Source organism: Leptopilina heterotoma, unplaced genomic scaffold (assembly GCF_015476425.1).
Source record: "Leptopilina heterotoma isolate Lh14 unplaced genomic scaffold, ASM1547642v1 Lhet_15, whole genome shotgun sequence".
NCBI lineage: Eukaryota > Metazoa > Arthropoda > Insecta > Hymenoptera > Figitidae > Leptopilina > Leptopilina heterotoma.
Genome location: NW_025110867.1, coordinates 3,462,199 through 3,484,863, shown reverse-complemented (window position 1 = coordinate 3,484,863; position 22,665 = coordinate 3,462,199). Strand labels below are relative to the sequence as shown.

At 27.1% G+C, this 22,665-nt stretch overlaps 1 protein-coding gene across 5 annotated transcripts in view; it reads right to left on the bottom strand.

Annotated features, from left to right (window-relative positions):
• Positions 1-16,571: 16,571 nt before the first annotated feature.
• Positions 16,572-22,665, bottom strand: part of LOC122498397 (potassium voltage-gated channel subfamily KQT member 1-like) — a 168,779-nt gene continuing 162,685 nt past the window's right edge. For 3 of the 5 annotated variants that reach the window (XM_043606102.1, XM_043606100.1, XM_043606099.1), the window contains 2 exons: positions 20,324-20,686; positions 16,573-18,736 (listed from right to left, as the gene is read on the bottom strand). In XM_043606102.1, the coding sequence (XP_043462037.1) occupies positions 20,585-20,686 (102 nt within the window). In that variant the 3' untranslated portion in view covers positions 16,573-18,736; positions 20,324-20,584. Of the gene's footprint in view, positions 18,737-20,323; positions 20,687-22,665 lie in introns of all 5 variants that reach the window. The other 2 variants (XM_043606098.1, XM_043606101.1) reach the window with 1 other exon arrangement.

The window sequence follows — 22,665 nt, the reverse complement described above, 5'->3', positions numbered from 1 at the left end:
ATACATGCCTTCCAGGTCCTTGTGGTCGCCAAAATTCCTCTTTTTTTTCATTGTGGACCTCGGGAACCGTGGCCGTATTAGGAAACCTGTAGTCATTGTGCGCGCCCTGCGCTCCTGCACCGAACGAACTCAACCGACTTGCAAAAAGTCAGTGAGGACGATGGGACAATAAAAGAAAATTTTTCAGCAAAAGGGCCCTTGGCACTTTCACGGGTCCTTCGCTTTCATATATATATATAATCCAGATGCGCACGATTTGTGACGTCCAGCTGCTTCTAAAGCTCTCGCAATATTTCTTTAGCTACATATATGAAATATTGTACTGCTTCATTACTCATCATTTGAATTTTGAAAATCTTTTAATACCAGCGTTAAGATTGCATCAAAAATATCAATGTTTTTATATTTCACTGAAATATCCTAAGCCTAATCCGCTCTTTACGCAAAGTCTTGTACGTGACAACAAACAAATCACATTCTACTTCCCTACTTTTTCCGATTTAATTTAATTAAGTTAATAATTAATAGTGGGTTGGTAAATAAGGCAAGAATTATTCTGCTTAAAATTTATTAATGAAAAGTATAATAATGATAAGGTTTTTTTTTAATAATATTGAGTAAATGGAAATTCTAGACCCTTTAATGTTTACAATTAGAGATGATGACTCTATGAGTGAATGGTTTTCTTTTATCACCTCTGACACTAGTTCTGGTTTCTCTTTGGCACAGCAGGAGGTTGGTTGACGTTCTCCTCCCAGAGACCAATGACTTTTTGTTTCGTGGTGATCTTTTCTCTTGGCAGACACTGAGTAAAATTGATCTTTACTCGTAGATTATATGGATGATTTCTCTTTTATTACTGACTTTGCAGACGATTTTTACTTATCACGGGTTTTAGAAGAACTGACTTAAAAGAAAGAACTGACTGAAAGAACTGACTGAAATTATATCAACTCTGTACCTATATGGTACAAATCTCACCCTATCAATCCTACATTTACGAGCAATTTTTCCAAGAATTAAGAAGAGCTGTGACTATAAAAACTGTGACTTCATTTTTTACTATTGAAGCCTTTTATCCTCTAAGTATTACCTTTTGGGTTCGAGAATTGATCAAGGATTGAACTGCACTTTCAATTGTATCTGCTTCCAACCGTTTGTCCAGCTGTTGATAGCTATCAGGCAATCAGTTCTGCTAATTAGTGGACAGCTTCCAAATTTGACTTTCTGGTCTCAACTTTTCAAATATTTTAGGAAGACTAAACCGGTTGGTAAAACTCATATCAATGATGTACATTCCTAAAATCTAATAAAGGACAAATTATCTTTCAATTTTAAAAGCATTCGTTCCCTTAGCTCGAGGCCTTCCGCTTTGTAAATAAATCAGACAAATAATTGAAATACGAGTATACTGGTCTCCTTTCCTAAATTACAAATTTTCATCATTGCAATAATAGTCGCGTGGAAAATTATTTCTTTGTCTAAAGAAAATTCTTATTCCTTACTTTTCTGTTCATGTGGTTTTAAAATTGTCGGATAAACTCATATGGTAAAACGCAAGACCATTGAGGATGCGATCAGGACACGTAAAGCGGTTAAAACAGGCTCGGTTTGTATATATAGAAATGGCAAAAGCCAGTTTAGCCTGGCGAAGGGTAGGGTATATCTGCGCGAAGACAGGTTCGTTCGCGAAAAACTTCAATTTGTCTCGCGCGTTGCGTATATCTACCAGGATCTACCGACTATGGCTAATATGCATGTTGAGTCGTTTATACATATATATACATATACTATACGTAAGCAAAGATATGTTCACGTTCCATCTACACTCTGGTAAACGATGAAAATAAGCACTTTATACCGGGCTTGTAATCGATTCCCTTATGTCGATATCAGCAGCAGGTTTCTCTTCATTTCAAGATCCTTATATACATTTTGCCGGTATGATCTTGATTCACTTTGTGGAATAAGAGCCTTTACACAAAGATTATCACAAAGTACCATCCGAACGAAATACTTTCACGAGATAAAACCTTTCCTGATGAATTTACAATCTTTCTATCAAGAATTCTTTGAGGAAAAATTGATAAATAAATGGTCATAAATAAGTCAATTTGTTTGAATATCTTAACAAGAACTGAACAATAAACTTTAAAATGGAATTTAATTTTTTTGCCAACATGTAGAGGTGAATGTATGAAATCAGAAAACCAATATAAATGAAGCCTATTTCACATGCCATTTCAACTGTCATAGTAAAATTTAATATTTGAAATAGACAATGTGTTGTGTGTGGGTTGAAGAAGTACCACGGGATTCATTATTCAAGCTCGCTTACAGTTATGGCGTAAAACGCAATATTAAGAAACTAAACGTGAAAGGGAATGACGCAAAGCAGTTTTAGTATTCACAGGCATCGACTATTTTTGCCTTTAATAATTTCCTGGTTGATGGCTAATTTTAGAAAATGTCAATTTTTTTCTCCTACAAAACATTATAACTTTTAGAAAGTGTTAAACTATTACAGAATATCGAAATTTATTTCCGTCTATAAAAATTAACTGAAAAAAATTTTCTCTTAATTCGAATGTAATACCGAAATTCTTAAGCGGAATCAGGAATATAATTAAAGATTCATGAATAACAGGTCTTGAAGAGATTTTTGTTTTGGGATACAAGAGCGATACTTCGAATTAAAGTCGCGTCCCATTCTTGCTTCTTTTATTTTTCGTTTTCGTTGCAGCTGTCGGTCGAGAAACAAGAAGTTAGACCAGCTGGCATCAAGAGAGTAAGAGAATCTGTGCAAAATCCCTGGAACTGTATACCATCAAAGATCGATCTTCCCTAATTGATACCATTTTCGTCGCTATTGACATTTATTTAAGACCATTTATAGATATCACGATACGATAAAAGAAAGGGAACTTTTTACATTTCTACAAAACAGGAACAAAAATTCTTTATGTATAATTATTATCATCTAACAATTATATAATAGTCACTAGAAAACAAATTTAGTTTACGTAAGAAATAAAGCACCCACTTAATTTTGATAATAATTTTAAAGTTAAATATTTTTCAAGATGCTGTAACTACTATCAGTTATCAGCACACAATTTTAATGTTAGTATTAAACAAAAAAGATATTTAATTTCTAAAACTAATTTGGTGCCAGTTTCAGCTGCATAAGTAGGAACAATAATTTTTAATTTTCATAAGTTACTTAAAAAAATTCTTACCCTTTTGTAGGTTGGACGGATATTTTTTCAAACATCATCTCGATATTGAATTTGCTCTTTAGCAAATTAATTATGTTGATAAATATTATTCATCATCTAGTATGAAGATCTTTTTCCTGAATGATGCACACTGTTGTGTGACAGACTATTACCATCTGTGGAAGAAAATTTTTATGAGAAAGAAAAAAGAGAATGGTAATTCAGGGAAAATTTAAATACGCCAAGAAAGGACAAGAGAGGGAATAAAGTGTGGGGAACATGATACAAAAAGTGGTTTTAATTAAAAGAGTGGCGCCATCACCGAAAAGGTACCTGGGTCTTGCTTTTAAAAATCTCGTACCAAAGAGGCGACTCGAAGTGGGGGGGGGAAATGTATTGAAAGAAAGGGTGGGTGAGGGAGGGATATGAGGGTGGGGAGAGCGTATCCAACGCGAGTATCTCGATTAAGATGCACTTCGTTACTGGCAATTATGCAATTCGTGCAATTAATCGTTAGCGACATTCCTCCTCGTTCATCGGCATCGATACACGTAGGATTTCGATACACATGTGCGCGCTGCCGCGCATTAAGTTCCTTGTTCGTTCACGTGACTCCTCGAGCAAGAACCCCTTCATGAATGAACCCCGGCTCGCGCGGTTCAACAAAAAGCTTTTTTTCCCGCCGACCGGTAAACTGGAATTGGCACAATGCAGACTGAATACATGATTGTTTCTAGGCACGACTATTCCGACGCCATGGTAAAAGAACAAGACGCCACCGGAAATCATCATTCTACACTGGTAGTACATACATTGAATCTTAAGGAAAACCGGAATCTTGATGATATTTAAGCCAATTTAATTTTAACATTTATATATATATATATATATATATATATATATATATATATATATATATATATATATATATATATATATATATATGTATGTATGTTGACTGACAATTAGATACGGGGATTTTGTATATATAAATTTACAATTTCTTATTCACGTGATATTCACTTAATTAGTTGGGATTTACGAGTGAAAGTTGATACTTTTGATATGGTTAATCGACAACGACGCGACGCGACGCGACTCTATAGGTAGTTGAGAAAAACTATTTCACAACTTTCTACAAGATACGAATATTGACGTTTTATTTGTGGATCTGTATATGCTAGATTATGCTGCTTCTACAACTTTTTTTTACTGAATTGGTAGAATGATGCACACGTCTATAATTCATTTTTCAGACTATAGGTTCTGTCCTCATCGACCTTTGGCACTTGGATCTTTTAGGTCCTTAAAATTGCTAGTCGAATATCCGGTATTAGAAGTATATACCCACATCTGTTATTTGAGGATGTCATCTGTTATCTATTAAAATAGAGCATTATTTGAAAGAATATGATGATGACGTCGAAAATTACATGATACACCGGATTTAAAGCAATTGCATCATTTTGTTTTACATTGAAATTGCGATACTTTGCAGTTGCATTTTCTAAAACCTTGACCACCAGTAATGGATTGCTTAGCTGCTGCTTTTTCTCTTAAACAAGCAATGTGGACTTGCAGACGTCAGTAATTTTAATTGAATTACTTTCTGATTTTTGAAGTTCCGTTCGCGGTAACAAACTTTTGCTGACTAGGAAGCTTTTAATTGTTGTACCTGAAGCTTTATCGAAGAGAATCGTTACTTACTCTGTTCCTTGGGGATAAGGAAGAAGGGTTCCTACCAATTTTACGAAGGAAAAACAGGGAAGCATTGACCATGAGGAAGCTTCTTGCAGCCTCTACTGTATCTTCCTGGGTAAGGCAATTTAAGTCGCGGATCCCAAACTAGTCCGGATTTGAAATCTGACATCCACTAACTGTACCATCTCTATGTTTGGTGACATAGGGATGATGACCGCTTTGGTGACCTTTGTAGTTCATCAAATTATAAAGATGTCAATAACACGTATATTGTAAAATACAACAGGATCTCTAGACAATCTAATGAGTTCAGAAAGGTGAATCAAGCAGCTGGTCACACAACAATAAACCAGAACGTTATAATTATTTCAAAACAAATATCGATTCTTAAATATTTTTTAAATTCGGTACTGAAAATGAGAAACTTGAAGATGGTTACATTTTGTTCGTCGAGAATAATAATAATGCGGTGGATAAAAAAAAAATACAGGATGCGGTAAAGAAAGAGGATGACAGGAAGCAGTTTGGAGTGGGTAAAAAAAAGGGAGACTGGATGCAATGGGTACAGGTGATGCAATCCTGTTTTCTGTTTTGATTCAATGACGGACGCACGAACGATGATGTAAAGTATCAGGACTACAAGTATATCTTTTTTTGTATAGACCTCCTCCTCGTACACAATAATTGGAGTATCTCGTAAACATAAATATATCAGTCTTACAAAAAACTGATACCTGTTCTACTAAAGTTTAACAACTTCAAATTTTCATTCCTTCTCTCTGTCACTCACGACGGCGATTTTATTGAAATTTAAGTCAGGTTTTTGCATCTCGTTATAATATCAGTCGCCTTGCTCCGTTGCTATATATTTATTACTCCACCATACAGCAACATGAAAAGAAGCTCACAATTTTTGCTCTCGCCAGTATTATGCTAATTTTTCATTTTTTTCATTTCATGGAATTTAATTCATAAATAAATAAATGTCCTCAAGGGAGGATAAAAAGACTTTGAATCATAAAGACACATTTATTATACATATGGCATATTGTGAATATACATTCACGATAAATTGATCTTTATGGTAAAAATTAATTTACATATCTATATTTTTATTAACTTTATTCAAATATATCTTATCTTTTTACACATTTTAACTAAGTCAACCGAGTGATAAATTCAAATATTTATTAGTTAACTACATCTTTTTCAATTGAACAAAATTTAAAAAAATTTTAAAATAATATTCATTATTGTTTTATTATTATTTCTTTTTCAATAAATTGAAAAAATACGTTTCCAATGAATTTTTGAAAGAATGATGAAAATCTATAAAGTGAATTAAATAAAGAGAAAATATTATCTTTTAGTTATTTGTATTTTAAATTTGCAGAAAACGCTTACCGTTCGTAAACTGTCTTCAGAGTTACCTAATCGATCGACGGAGGGCAGCACATCTCAGCCTACAATTTGCAAGAGCGTTACCATCTGATTATACCTCACCTTAGTAGTTACACGTCAGGTCGCTTGTAAGTCGCATTACGTCACTTGGAACTTATTTCAAAGTTTGCCTCTTTCGAGTATTCTTATACACATTTTATTTTCATTGTTATTTTCTAATTTAAATATTTATTCTTTTTTATATTTTAGAAAACAGAAGCAGTGTGTATCATATTAGAAAAACAGACTGAAGATCAAAACAAGGGAAACAAGTGAATAACAAACCAACAAAAAAAGATCTTCATACTAGATGATGAATAATTTTTTAAACAAAATAAGAAATTCTATTCTGCATTGATAATTTAAAGCAAGAAATTTAATTTCTCACATCTGAGAAATATATTTTTAAAATAAATTTTAGAAACCAAAGTATTTCATAGGTTATAATTAAATTTCGTGAAAAGGATTTTTGTTTTTATAATTTTCTTCATTTATTTTTCTAGATTTAATTTTATTAATAATTATTAACCACTAGCAAATGTTACCAACATAGTATTTAATTTATTATTATGCAAATTAAAAAATTTTTATTTTAAAATTTAAATTTTTGAATAATTTCATAATCAAAATTTTTAAAATTGACTTCTTAAGTACATAATCGATTTATTATTGTTTATATTTTCAAAAATTATAATATAATTCTTCGCAAGAATTTAATTCTTTTTATAAATAATAACATTCTTCGGAAGAGTCCAATTATTTTTATAAATAGTAAAATTTATTGCAAAAATTCAATTATTTTTAACAAAATTTAAATACAATATCACGAAAGAATTCAATTATTTTCTAAAATTGTTTAATAAATCCTTCGAAACAATTCAATTTGTTTACAAATAGTAGAATTTCTTGACAAACTCAATTATTTTTAATACAATTTTAATAAAATTTCATGAACGAATTCAATTTTTAATTAGTTTTTAATAATATTTTTTTAAAAATCCAATAATTTTTAAAAATTTTAATTAATCCTTCCGAACAATATTCAATTTTTTTTATAACTAGTAAAATTCATCGCAAGAATTAAATTATTTTTTATAAATAATAAAATTCTTCTAAGAAATTCAACTATTTTCAATACAATTTTAATAAACTTTAGTAATTAAATAATTAATTATAATAATTATTAACTGACACGATTATTTTAAAAATTTTTTAAAATTCTTTGTTTAATTCAATTATTTTCAAAATTTCCAATTACAGTTAATAAAAAAACTAGATTATTTTGAAAAGAATCACAAGATATTCTTCAAAAGAAATTAATATTATTTACAAAAACTAATAAAATTGTTTAAAAGAGTTTAATTTTCTATCAATAATTTCCACAAAATTTTAATAATAAAATTATTAATTACAATTATTAACAAAATCGATTTTTTTTAATAAATTAAAAAATTTTTTTGAAATAATTTAATTATTATCATAATTATTAATAATAGAATAGACTTCGAAAGAATTTAATTATTTTCTATATTTTAATAAAATTACTTGAATGAATAAAATTAGTTCAGAGATTTGTAATAAAATTGTGAAAAGAATTTAATTATTTTCTAAAAATTTTCATAAAACTTAATAAAATTAAATGTTTAATTTCATCTATTAAGAAACACGATTATTTAAAAAAAAATGGAAAGAAATTTTTCATAAAATTCAAGTACTTTCGAAATTTTCAATTAAAATTATTAAAAAAACTCCATTATTTAAAAAAATTTATAGAAATTCTTAAATAAAAATTTATTTAGGATTTTAAAAAATTTTAATAATATTCTTTACAATAATTTAATTATTTTTATAAATAATAACATTCTTTGAAGGAATTAAATTATTCTCAAATTTTGTGACTAAATTCTTTGCAAGAATTCAATGACTCTATTTTAGAATTGAAAATATTTGAAAAGGAAAATTATTAAAAAAGTTAGGAAACAAAAATAAGCAAACAAAAAACTAACTTCAAACATGCAGAATTATTTCAATTTAAAAAAATTAGTGCATAAATGAGTAAACTTTCAGAATATTTTTAAAATAAATTTTTAAAATTTTCAAAATTGTCTATATTATTTCTTATCCTTTTATAGCTACAAGGATAAATTGTTTTAAGAAAATTGCTAACAATATAGAACAATTGTCGATCAGTTGTGAATTACTTTTAGGTTTGTAAAAAAACTATCTTAATATTCTTAACCGTAACAGTATACCTCACACTTGTTTAAAAAATTATTTTATTAGTTGCCTTTTTGCATTTAATTTTTTTTAAAATTTATTTAAATGAAAAGTTATTTATAAGATAAAAATATTTTTTAGAAATATTTAAAGAAAGAAATAATTTAATATAATATTTTAAAAATTAAATAAGGATAAAGGTGAAATGAAACCACCGTCCAGAGAATAGCAGATGTGGTATATTTAATTTTTAATCTTTAACTATATAATATCTCATAATAGTATTTTTGTTTATATTTATAATATAGCTTTTATGATAAAAGAACGAATCACGAATGTACAATATTTGACAGGATGCATTTTTTATAATATGCGCATATTCTCTCTCTCTCTCTTTTCATTCTTCCGATTTCACTCTCACTTTCACACTTTCTCTCTCTCTCTCTCTCTCATCATCATCATCATAGTTTAAATAATACTAGTATTCGCATCATCACTATTATAAATATTATGCTTTGGTCCATCCTCAATCCAGAGACTATAAGTCTCCTAAAAAATGTTTACAATTTTTTTTATTACTTCTTTCCCATTGTTTCTTCATTTAAAGACAATAAATATTAGAGGTTATGGCTGATTGCGAGTGTATAATATATAAATCTTTTGTTTTGTACCGTTTCGGCAAATAGAGGTGGATGGACCACAAAAAAGTGATGCTCCCATAGTTCGGCTGATTAGATATTACTAATTGTATATAATATATAATTATAATTAATTAAAGTGTCGTAAACCCATTTTTGGGAGCACTACCACATTTATATGATTGGAAGGACACTTGCAAACAATCTTTGCCTTGGAGAATTTTTTTTTTATTTTAATATTAGTAGTAGAGAGCTGACAAAAGTTTTGATAGAAGGAAAGAATTTTAATTTTTAAAATTTTTCTTTAAAAGTTTAAATTCTTCGATTCAAAAAATTGTTTTAAATTACTTTTTTTTATGTCAGTTCTTATGCTTTTTATTTTAATATACGTATATATTATATATCGAAGTGAATTTTACAAATGTGAAAGTTTTGAGAAACGTTTTAGGCAACGGATGATCTTAAATTGGGAGCTAGTAAAATTCTAAAAATTTATCTTTAATCACACATTCATTTTAATCTTTACAATATTTTTTTAGCATTCCTCAATCATTCATTTGTCTATGTATTATATAATGATAGTGCCTAAATGTGTCGTCATATAGAGAATCATTGCCCAGGATAATAGTACATTTTTCCATTATAACAAATTTTTATAAATTCTCGATATTAATTCACGACAATAATATTTAACTAGGTACTAAGATTCTAAAAACTAATTAATAGGAAACGATGAGTATTTTTTTTTTTTTATTAATTATTATATTTAAATCAATAAGTGTGAAACGCTGTTCACATTTGGCAATGATTCTGAATAGTGTTTTTGCAATTTTTTTTTCTCTATTCTTTTTTTCTTTGCAAATAGAGTTTATCCGCAGAAATATAGAAATTATTTCTATAATTAGTTGATATAGCTTTTTATAATAGTCGATCCTATAATAAATTTGATAATGTACAAGTGTATATTTTTGTTTATGAGAAAAACAGAGATAGTTTTGAAATTCATGATGACTTTGTCAGTGCGATAAAAAGGAAACATGAATACTTTCAAAGTCATCAGGAAAAGAAACGTTGACAGTATTTCTTTTTTTTCTGCTTAGAAGATAATTTTTTTTTTATAGTTTTTAGGCATCTACGGTGATATGATAAAAATTGTTGGATTTACTACTTTATTTCGCTAATTCTTTTTTTTGAGAATTTTAAAAAAAGTAAGACAAAACAAATTTTTAAAATTGATCGTTAACAGGCGGGAAAATACGGTATAGAATAATTTTCTATTTCTTGGAGAAAGTTTAATTTTTTAATTAAAAAAAAATTTATCATTCCTTGATGCAATTGGTCAAAATTACATAATATAGAATATTTATTAAATTGTTGAAATAGAGTGATTTTTTTTAAAAACTGAATTTAGTTTTCATATTGGTTCCCATTTTGGCTACAAATTTAATAACAACTTAATTGTAAGTAAAAAGGTACGAGCGAAGTAGCGTGGAAAATTTTATTTCCAGAGATGTAAATAAGCGTTCTAATGTGATAGTCATTTTTCATGTGTTTTTACCGCACTTCAGGCGAATTAAAATTTAAAAAAATTGTAACCAAGATTTTCTTCAACAAATTGCTTGAAAAGAAAAAAGAAAATTCGTCTATTATTCAAAAATAATAACACAATTCAAATTAACTGAAGTTTTTATAGGGGCGTTTTCTTTCTAAAAGAAAATACCGCCCACTTGATTTTTTGTACACCATAAACTCCGCCCACTTTTTTTCAATATAGAATAGATGAAAAACTCTGTTTATTCTTTTAATGGAAACTTCTTACCCAAAATTAAACTGCGAGGAGAAATACGTCCTAAAATGCAAAGTGGGATGTGAAACTCCGCCTATTTTACCAAAGATGAAAAAAAATAGAAGGAGAAACTCCGCCCATTGAATTTTTAGGATAAAAAAGTTCCGCCCTCTATGCTGAAACTACAAAATGGAAGGAATAGCATTGCCCATTTTATGAAACGAATAATAAAACAACATAGAAAACTCCACCCATTCGATTAGAAGAACGCCCACTTTTTCAAATATATATGTGGGCGGAGTTTAATAATAACATTGAAGAAGAAACTCCACCTATTAGATTTCAAGAGTGGAGAAGCTCCACCTTTTTTACTAAGAATACAGAATGGAAGGAGTAACCACGCCCACTTTAGTAAACGTATAAAAGTATAGAAGGGGAAACTCCGCCCATTATACATTGAATACAGAATGGGAGGGGCAACCACGCCCACTTTAGTAAACGTATAAAAGTATAGAAGGGGAAACTCCGCCCATTTTACAATGAATACAGAATAGGAGGGGCAACTACGCCCACTTTAGTAAACGTATAAACGTATAGAAGGGGAAACTCCGCCCATTTTACAATGAATACAGAATGGGAGGGGCAACCACGCCCACATTACTAAACGTATAAAATAATAGAAGGGGAAACTCCGCCCACTTTTTAAGAAGTACAAAATAAGAGGGGGAACTTCGCCTACTATATTAGTAACATAGATAAATTCTTCTGATTTTTTTTTTTATTAATTACTGAACATGGGGACCTTCATTTAATTTTAAAATTCATGAAATTCTAATAGAGAAAATTTCATGGTTAGTTTGTTTTTTAATTAAAAAAAAGAGAAGTAAGCAGAACCGAGATATTAATTTAATATTTAAATAAAATTAGAAGCTATCAAATGAATCGCATATTGATGATGATAATAATAATAATAATTGCCTCGGGTGGAAATCGAGCAATTATTGATTCAATCAGTGTGAGTCGATTTAGACGTAACTTCCTAATCAGCTTTGGTCGGCAATAAATTAACAATATTTGAGAAATTCACTTCATATTTAGAAAATCAATTGACTATCCTTATATATTTAATATCATAATTAAAAATTGAAATTTCTCGTTTTCTTTAAATAGGATATTATTATAAAAAAAAGATAGTTTGGTTTTAACAATTTTTTTTTGGACCCATTTCGAAAATTTTTGCTCTTTGTATCAAAAGAAATTTTTGTTTCCTCTTCTGTAAGAAATAGAGGATATTCATATAGTAATTTCAAACTTTTTACATTTATTTCTTGTTTTTTAGGAAAATTATATTTTTGGTAATTTGAATAATATTTTCTTTCGGCGGAAGAAAGTTTGCCTTTGATCGTTTTTTGTTTGCAAAACAAAAATATGAAGAACATTATTAAAAAAAAAAATTCATCGCGGCTGAAAAGTGAGGTAAGAGCGACAAGAATTTCTTCCATTTACGTGTTGGAAAAAAGAATGAAAAACTATTGAGTGGATTGACTCCGGAGGTTATAGAGGAAATTAGCAAGAAAAAGATTATTTCCACTGACTCAACAATTTTCTATTAATTATAATAAGGGTTTGGGAAAAATGTTTTAAAAATTCATGCGAGAGGCAATCATGTGATTTTTTTTCTTTTTTTTTACAGATCAATAGATATAAAGTTTATTATTGACCTTCTCTGCAAAAATTTATAGGTCACGTGATATATCACATTCTAAGCCATGAATGGCGATAAGATTAATTCTTAAAAGTCTAAAAAGATTCGTTTTTCTATAATATATATATTTTTTTAAATATATATATTTATATAATATTATATTGAATTTTTATATAAATCATTGGCTATTTAAAAATTTTTTTTGTTGTTTAAGATTATTACTAAAATTCGAAGCAATTTACACGGGGCTAAAATCTACTTTTTTGTTTGGTTTCATTTTTTGGTAAATATATTTTTACAGCGATGCCTACATTTCTATGTAAAAAGTATTTATAATATTAATTACGCGTGTATAATCAATTGATTTTTATTTTTTCTTTTGTTATATCATCATTATCACTAGAATAATAATTAATTATGCACAGTTTCGGCCGTTTCGCGAACACTACTTGCTTTGAGATCTTAATTTTTTTTTAGATTCTTCTGACTTGAAATTATGTAAATTCACTTTCATTTTCACTCTGATTTTGGAATTTTCATTTTTTTAAATCCCAATTTCAAAAAATTGAGAAACAAATAAAAAAATTTTAATTTTTTTTTGGAAAGTGAAAAGTAAATTCGAAGTGAAAGTGAAAATACCCTATTGCATATTTAGGAGATAAAATAAAAGTAAAAATTTATAATTATAAATAATCTACAATTAAATATTAAAATATGAAAATAATAAAAGAAATAATAATTAAATAATCATTGAAAATGAAAGTGAAAATCGAAATGAATTTACATAATCGAGTCAGAATATTTTTCGATTCCACACTATCTTTTCTAGTAGTATTAAAAAAATGTGATTATTTGACAACATTAAAAAATTATTTGACGAAAAAAATTTTTAATTTTCAAAAAATCAATTCCCTGACCTTATGGCTAAAAATTTCTATTGAAAATAAATTTAAAAATATTTTCAAAATCACTCTTGTATACATGTTAAAATGGTTCAAACTTTGAAGATTTTTCTACGATATTTATTAATTTTTTTTTTTATTAAATATTCTTAACTCTTTGGGTACTTTTTTCTATTTTTTTACTTCGTTCCTTGTTGTTGTTATTATTATTGTTAACGATGTTAAATTATCACTATTTGAGGTGGAATTTTCTTTTTATTTTATATTTACTTGTCAAAATTAGATTAGATCACTTCTATACATATAAAAGTTTTCATACAAATGAGAGCATTTTTTTCGATTTTTTTTTTTCGGTAAAAAGCACATTTGGAATGGTCAGTTGAAAAAGTTTACAATAAATATAATTGGACTAGTGTGTTATTGGAGCGTTAATCCCACTCATCGGTATGTTGCGCGCGCACAAGTTATTCTACAGCAAGAGTGGTGGGAAATAAAGATCTCCTATTGGTCCTCCCACCACTTCAATAATATTTCGAATTAGAGAAACACTAGTCCCACTCTAGTGATTTTTCTTTTTAGACGACGCTACTTTTCTTTTTAAACATGATTGTCAATTTGCTTAGTGTGCAAATTTTTATTAGAAAAAATTTAACTATAGTATTTAACAATTATTATTATCAGAAAAAATATAATATTTCGACAAAAATAAAATAATCAATCTTAGAGAATATTTTTTAATTAATTAATATAAATAATATGAAAAAATATAAATAATATTAAATAATAAAATAATCAATCTTTGAGAATAATTTTTTTTAACAAAATAAACTTTAATATAAATTAAAAGTAAACTTGAATATATTATTTTTTAATAGTAATAATTTATTTAATATTTTTTAATAAGAATAATTTATTTGTAGAAAATTTAAATGGAGTATTTTGGGAAGAAGCAGAGCGCATGCGCCAAGAGTGGGGGGGTCAATGAGAGTGAGAGAGAAAAATTGGATGTTCTCTCTCACTCTCATTGCTTTGTGGCGCGGTTAGGTCTCGTTTTCTTTTATTTGATGGACCATAAAATTAAATCTATGTTTATTAAAGTAAGAATAATTTATAAATTTCATTTAATTTCTTAATGAAAGAAACCGATAATTAGTGACAATTCTTGCTTTTGATCAAAATATATGAAAATTTTGCTTTTTAAGAGTCTTTTTGTATGATTAGAAATTTTTCTCCCTTGGAATTATTTTTTTTTAAATAAAACTAAAAAAATTGAATCAAATAGTAAACAGTGATAAATGAATTGTATTATGTATAGAAGGCATCATTAATGTTGATTCCTTTGTTATAAGCTGGCAATGCTCTAATGGATGATATTGATTATATCATGATTTTACTTCCTATTATCATTAGACATGAGACATAATAGCGAGGCTAATAGGCACTAATAATACATGTTCTATTGTTCTCTAATCGTACATTATTTTTTTTAACAAGAAAAATGTTTTTAAGAAAAAATTATTGTTTTAAGAAAAAATTATTGTTTTTTTTTACAAATTTTGAATTTCAAAGAAAAAAACAATTATTATCAAAGAATATTAAGTAAAATTTTCATTTAAAAATCTATTAAGAAAAGTGCGGAATCATCAATACCATTTTTCACTTATATTGGACCCTACTCTTATTATTAGTAATGTAATTATATTTGATCAATTATTATTGCCTAATATTAAAAATACTATTGAGAGTTCTTTCAAATTAGGAGAGTTAATTATTAATTAATTAACTGATTAATTAACTAATTGATAATTGACTTTAATAATTAATTAGCGTTTAAATTATGTAATTAGATTTTTTAATTAATATAAAATTGGCTTTTTCATTAAAAAAGGTTAATTAAGTTAATAAATTTAAAAAAAGGTATTTTGTCAACAATGATAAATCAATCTCATAATTAATTACTTACAATCATAATTAATAATATTTAATGTCATAATTAGTTAGGACGCTAATTATTAAAAAAAATTAATTAAGATAATTATCATAATTACATTATTATAAGTAATTAACACTCAATTGTTAATTTCAACTTATTAAATGTTCCAATTTACGATTTTTTTTAATTATGATGCTAATTAATTATTTAATTTTTTGTTGTAAGTTAATAAATTTGAGTTTTTATTTAAAATTTAAAATTATCAACATTATGAATAATTAATTAAAATTCTAATTAATTATCGCGTTCATTTATAATATTTACATGTTTATAAATAGAAAATGGTCAAAATTTGTCGGAAAAGAAAAATCAATTTCATGGATATTTCCAAAAATTTGTAACTTTTAAAATATTTATATTATTTAATAGAGAAAACAAAAATTATAAAAAATATACGAACAGTTCATTTTTTAGGCTAATTTACTTAAACAAAATAAATTTATTAATTTATTGGAACTGAACAAATTTTGAAGAATTGAAGAAATTTAAGAAAAATTTTTAAACTTGATTAATTGTTAACTTTTTTAAAAATTATTTTATTAATTAAAAACAAATTATGTATTAATAAACATTTAAAAAATTCCTTACTGTTTTTAAAGTAATTGTTTAAATAATTAATAATTGTTCAAATAATTAATAATTGTTTAAGTAATTAATAACTGTTTAAATAATTAATAATTGTTTAAATGATTAATAATTGTTTAAATAATTAATAATTGTTTAAGTAATTAATAATTGCTCAAATAATCAATAATTGTTACTTAATATTTGTCAAGTAACTTGTACAAAATTGCAAGTATAAAGTATTTTTCTAAATAAGCACATAACACTTTTAGTAAATTAATTTTAAATTTAAAATATTTTTATATTTTAAATTAAATTTAATTTAATTCAAATTAAATTTTTAATTAAACATTTTTCCTAATTAAAATTTAGAGAATACTGTTGAGTTTAAATAATTTTTTAACATTTAAAAAACAAAATTTTTAACTTTAGAAAAAATTGATGAACAACAAGGTATATATTGATTTGTATTTATGAACAAAAAAAATCTTAATACAGAATTTACAATAAATAATTATTCCCTATATTTCTTTTTTCTTTTCGAGAAATTTTGACCGAAATGCAAATATATCGATATAATAACATCGTAAATGCATCTTGTTTGAGATCACAATGAGTCCATAATATGCGGAACGTTAAGAACATTATCGTTTACGCCTTACCTTAAAATATAGCCGATCAATTTTTTTTTCTCGAAATTTTTAATTAGTTTCTAATTCTTTTTTTCTTTGAGATAATATTGTACACTATGTATATTGAAAATTTAAATATCAATCGAAGATTCTTTTTTTATCATAAAACGTAATCCGGATTACAATATATTTTCGTATTTTTTTCTTTATATATATATAATATAATATGTATATTTATATAAAATTGCGTGCAATCGATTTGGAGAAAATAATATCGTATCGGCGATGTTGATATTTATTTGAGTATATAATGTATATGTGACGCGCTCCGAGAAGAAAATAAACGTTAGAAGACAAAAAATTTTAGGTTATGTTTGTTATTGATTGAAAATGCGAGAAATAAACAATGTTTTAATTTTCATTTTTATTGAAAATTATTGAGAAAAACTGATTTTTGTTTTAAACTATAAACACTGAAACTTTTCATTAGTAATGCAAACACATAAATTAAAAATTTTTTCTAAAGTATGTACATTTTTTCAGAGCGTGTCACATATGTAAATATGTATATTTATTTATAAGATCGAGCGATATTCGTGCTTATTTCGAATTATATTTTTTTTTAACCTTTTTTGCTTATTTTCATTAATAATAATAATTATTATTTATATAAAGTAATGCAATATTTACAGTAAATTTTATATTTCTATTTTCTTATTAATTAATATTACTGCGATTCTTTGGTGTATCGAAGACTAATTTAGCGAAATAAATTTACGACTAGAATTAAGATTAATTATTATTAATTAATTGATTAATAATTTATTTTCTTTTTTTTTGGAAGACCGGACTATCGGCGCGTGAGGCGTTTATTTTTATTGTTTTTTTTTCACTCCATTTTTGTTGCGCCGCTAACGACACTAGTCCGGTCACATAATATATTAACACGGATTGACTCAGTTTTTACGATTTCTTATCATCATTTCTAATAAATATTCATTCGGTGAGAATTTTCCGACTCAAAATTTCATTTGGAACGAACACAATATGAAAGTATATTTTTTTTTATGGTGCAAACTTACGAAGCTGTGATCTGATCCATTAAAAATTTTTTTTTGTGCAGATGACGCAAAAATCGTTTTTCTTTTTCATTCTCGACAATCTCTTTTATTTTTATGAAAATAAAAATTTAAATGAAAAAAAGACGATTATTGGAAAAAAAAATTGTCGAGAATAAATTTTTTTTTCTTTAATTGGGAAAGATTTTGAAAATCTTTATCTTTGCGTCATTTTGTGACTTTTCTGTGTGCGTATAGCTTCGCTACCTGTTTTTTTTATAACTTGACAGGTGTCTTAATTTTTATAAAAAAAAAATATTTATTTTATTTATATGAACTTATTTCGCTTGTATCCGATATTTACCTAACTTCGTAAGAAACGATTCTTAAATCGAAGATATGTCTTATCATTATCAGTTTTGTATTTTAAGGACAATGAGCTAAAAAGAAGTTTCTGCGACCTCTTTTTATTTTTTCTTCTCTCTTCGTCTTGATTTTATTAACATTATATAGCCAACCACTCAAACATTTTTTTTTGAGCCACTTCACTAATCACAATATCATTATATTGACATTATTAAATTATTTCACGATTTCAAAAATAAACCATACTTTTGTCATGTATTGTATATATATATAATTCTCATTTTATGTCATATTCACTGAATAATTTAATAGCATCAATAATTTTTTTCTTTTTGTGTTTAAAGAAAAAGAACTTTCAACTATTAACAATAAAAAAAAATAATAATATTTACGCGCATGTCTCCGAATATCCACTCTTTATGCTTTAGAAATAAAATTTCTCATTCGATGTAAAAAATAATGTTTTCTTCTTTACAGCATTAGATGATCAACAGTAATCGGTTGAAGGCCACTTTCCTATATTAAATTAAAAGACATTTTTGTAGAGATGAAATTTTTATTTAAGACTTTATATGTTTCTATTTAAAATTAAAATTTTAAAAGTAAAACGCAAAAGTGAAAGTGAAACTAAAAATGAGAATAAAAATGAATTAAATTGTCGATGTGAAATTAAAAATAAAAATCTTTAAAAGTAAAGCGTAAAGTGAAAAAGTGAAAATGAAAGTAAAACTGAATATCTCTTGAAGTGAAATTAAAAATAACAATTTTTAAAAGTAAAACGCAAAATAAAAGTGAAAATGAGAATAAAAATGAATAATTATTGTCAAAGTGAAATTAAAAATAAAAATCTTTAAAAGTAACGTGTAAAGTGAAAATGAGAATAAAACTGGTGGTCGATTATGTAATTTCACTCCACTTTCAATCTACTTTCACACCACTTTCAATCCACATTCACACCACTTTCACTTCACTTTCACTCCAATTTCGCTTTTACTCAAATTTTATTTTCACTTCACTTTGGCTCTAATTTCACTTTTACTCAAATTAAATTTTCACTTTTAATCAAATTTTATTTTCACTTCACTTTCGCTCCAATTTAACTTTTACCCAAACTTCATTTTCACTCTAATTTTACTTTTACTCGAATTTCATTTTCACTTTACTTTCACTTTCACTCCAATTTCGCTTTTACTCAAATTTTATTTTCACTCCACTTTTCCTTTTACATTTTTAATTTTCACTTTACTTTCACTTTCTCTCCAATTTCGCTTTTACTCAAATTTTATTTTCACCTCACTTTCGCTCTAATTTCACTTTTACTCAAACTTCATTTTCACTCCAATTTTACATTTACTCAAATTTCATTTCCACTTTACTTTCACTCCAATTTCGCTTTTACTCAAATTTTATTTTTACTTTCATTTCCCTTTTTCAAATTTTATTTTCACTCCACTTTCACCTCACTTTCACTCCAATTTCACTTTTATTTAAATTTTATTTTCACTCCACTTTCACTCTACATATACTTTTATTCAAATTTCATTTTCACTTCACTTTCACTTGTAATTAAATTTTATTTTCACTTAACTTTCGCTCCAATTTCACTTTTACTCAAATTTCATTTTCACTTTACTTTCACTCCAATTTTGCTTTTACTCAAATTTCATTTTCACTCCACATTCACCTCACTTTCACTTCAATTTCACTTTTACTCAAATTTTATTTTATCTCCACTTTCACTCTACATTTATTTTTACTCAAATTTTATTTTCATTCCACTTCAACTTAAATTTAAATATCACTCTCCTTTCATTTGCACATTTTATTTACCTTGTGAAAATGAATGTGAAAGTGTAGTGAACATAAAATTAGAGGAAAAGTGAAAGTGGAGTAAAAATAACATTTAAGTAAAAGTAAAATTGGAGTGAAAGTGGATTGAAAATAAAATTTGTGAAAGTGAAAGTAAAGTGAAAGTAATGTGAAATTGAAGTGAAGTGAAAGTGAAGTGAAAGTGAAGTAAAAATAAAATTTATGAAAGTGTAAGTGAAGTTACAGCACAGAAAGAACATACAATTAATTATTTATAAAAAAAATTATTCTTACCTTGTATTTAGCATTAAGGTAATATATAGTCGCGAATCCATTCGTTATGCCTTTAATTGGACGAGAAGCAGCGTTTATATTTATACACATATGTATATTTATGAAGATGGAAATATCGAATTCAATCTTCAAATGTTGAAAAATTTCACCGATTCCCGCTGAACACTTTTAGTTTGACTATTTGCTTTCGCTTTTTAGAAACTAAGGAATAAAGCATTTAATAAGTGTCGGTGACAGCGTAAAATCGACGGGGGCTATTTGTTACACATCATCCTCGACGCTTCTCAAGGGAATTTGTAATTTCTGCGCCAGTGCATTTACCACGTGGACCAGTTGATCAAGTTTCTTGTCCATAACAGCCAACTGAAATTGAAAAATTTCATTTTTTTTTATTATTTAGAAGGGGATTCAAAAATGTCTCGAAATTATCTAATCTGAAGAAAGCCTTTGTATTCTAATATGTTTTTAAGATTGCTGAATTCAAATGTGATTTTTTGGATTAAAAAATTCAAAATGGCGGATCCAATATTCTAAACTTATTTAAAAATGCTTGCACGGAAAAAAAAAGTTCGAAGATTATTCGGGAACTTCGTTCTTAACTCTTGGATACGGCGGGTAGTTCACAGAGAACTAAAGGTTGCCTCGTTTAAATATGTCATTTACTATTTCTCTACAAATTATAACTATTTCACCACTTCTCGGAAAACTGTTCTTGAAAAAGTCGGGAACTGTTCAAGAAAATCGAAAAGTTAGGCGAATGCAAGAAAAAATGGATTCTGCTTCCCCCCTCCCACTTCCCCTCCTTGACACGTCCGCACACACACACACATTTATCCTTGAAGATCACATACAATTTTTATTTGTTATTAAGTTTCTGAAATAGAAAAAACCATATGAGAGAAAAATCGACGGCGGCTGGAACAGAACTCGCGTACCCGAGGAATAGAAGTCCGGCGTCTTATCCATCTGAGCTAAACAGGAGCGTTAAATACCTCAGCATAAAATAAATATATAAGGCACGCAAGTCTTACTGACGTTGAGACTGGTGCGCACAGTTTCTGCGCACCAAGATTCCTTGACGAGTTCCCGAAAATTTCAGAAACAGTTGCGGCCAGTGCCATGGACTTTACATGAGAAAGAAATGAAAAAAAGACTATTGGACTATTTACAGCGTTTTCTAATACAGTTCCCGAATTTCTTTCAAACATTCATTGATTACCATTGAATGTTCGACGCTAGTTCAGAGCTGTTACCACGTATCCAAGAGTTAGGAAATAATTCCTGAAATATCTGGGAACTTTTTTTTTCCGTGTGGATCTGAACAAAATTTTTAACTTTTTAAATTTTGAATGTCGTTGAAGTCAAATATGATAATCGCAAAATTTTCTTCTCAAAAATATTAAAATTTCAAGTTTTGTTCAGTCCACCATATTGGATCGGTCATTTTGAATTTTTTAATAAAACCATCATATTTGAATTGAGCGGTCTCAAAAACATTAGAATACCAAAGTTTTCTTCAAAATAGACAATTTCGAGAAATTTTAGTAATTTAATCCGCCATTTTGGATTCGCCATTTTAAATTTTTTAATTTTAACATTATTTTTTTATTCAGCGATATTAAATGCTTATAAAAATGAAGTTTTATGAAATTTTATTATGAATTACCAGTGGTCTATGTATTTCAAAGTTTTATTTTAACCGCACCAAAAAATAAAGAATATTCTACGCATTAAAGTGGAATTTTTGAGAGAATATTAAAAGAGGTATGAGGTATGAAAAAAATTTATTTATTTTTTTATATTTTCGATTCTTCATTATAATGTAGATGTGATAATCTGTGTGTATAGAAAATGTAAAATTTTTGTTTGCAATGGATAATTAATTTTCTTACATTAACGCGAATAGATTGGAATAGTGAAGTAAGACTTTCTTGGAATAATTCTCTTTTGACTCGCATTTTCCGCAAAAGCTTTAAGCCGATCAGTCAAGTTCTGATCCGTGTATATGTATATGTATACGACACATACATATATATATATATATATATATATATATATATATATATACATACTATATAAGGTCGACGGCGGTAGACAAAACTTTTCTGACTTTACACGAGCGTTGAATAGGTTTCAGGAAATTTAATGTCACCATAGAGAAACCGCGCGTCAGGATTACCAACTTAATCGAGTATTCGTGAGTCTTTTGGAAATGGGAAAATTGATATATTACTTGAGGTTCTTTTCCAGGGAAAAATACTACTTTTGCCATTACATATATATGTATAAATATTTTATTTTTTCCATCAACAGTAAAAACACGGATAAAATAATATATAATG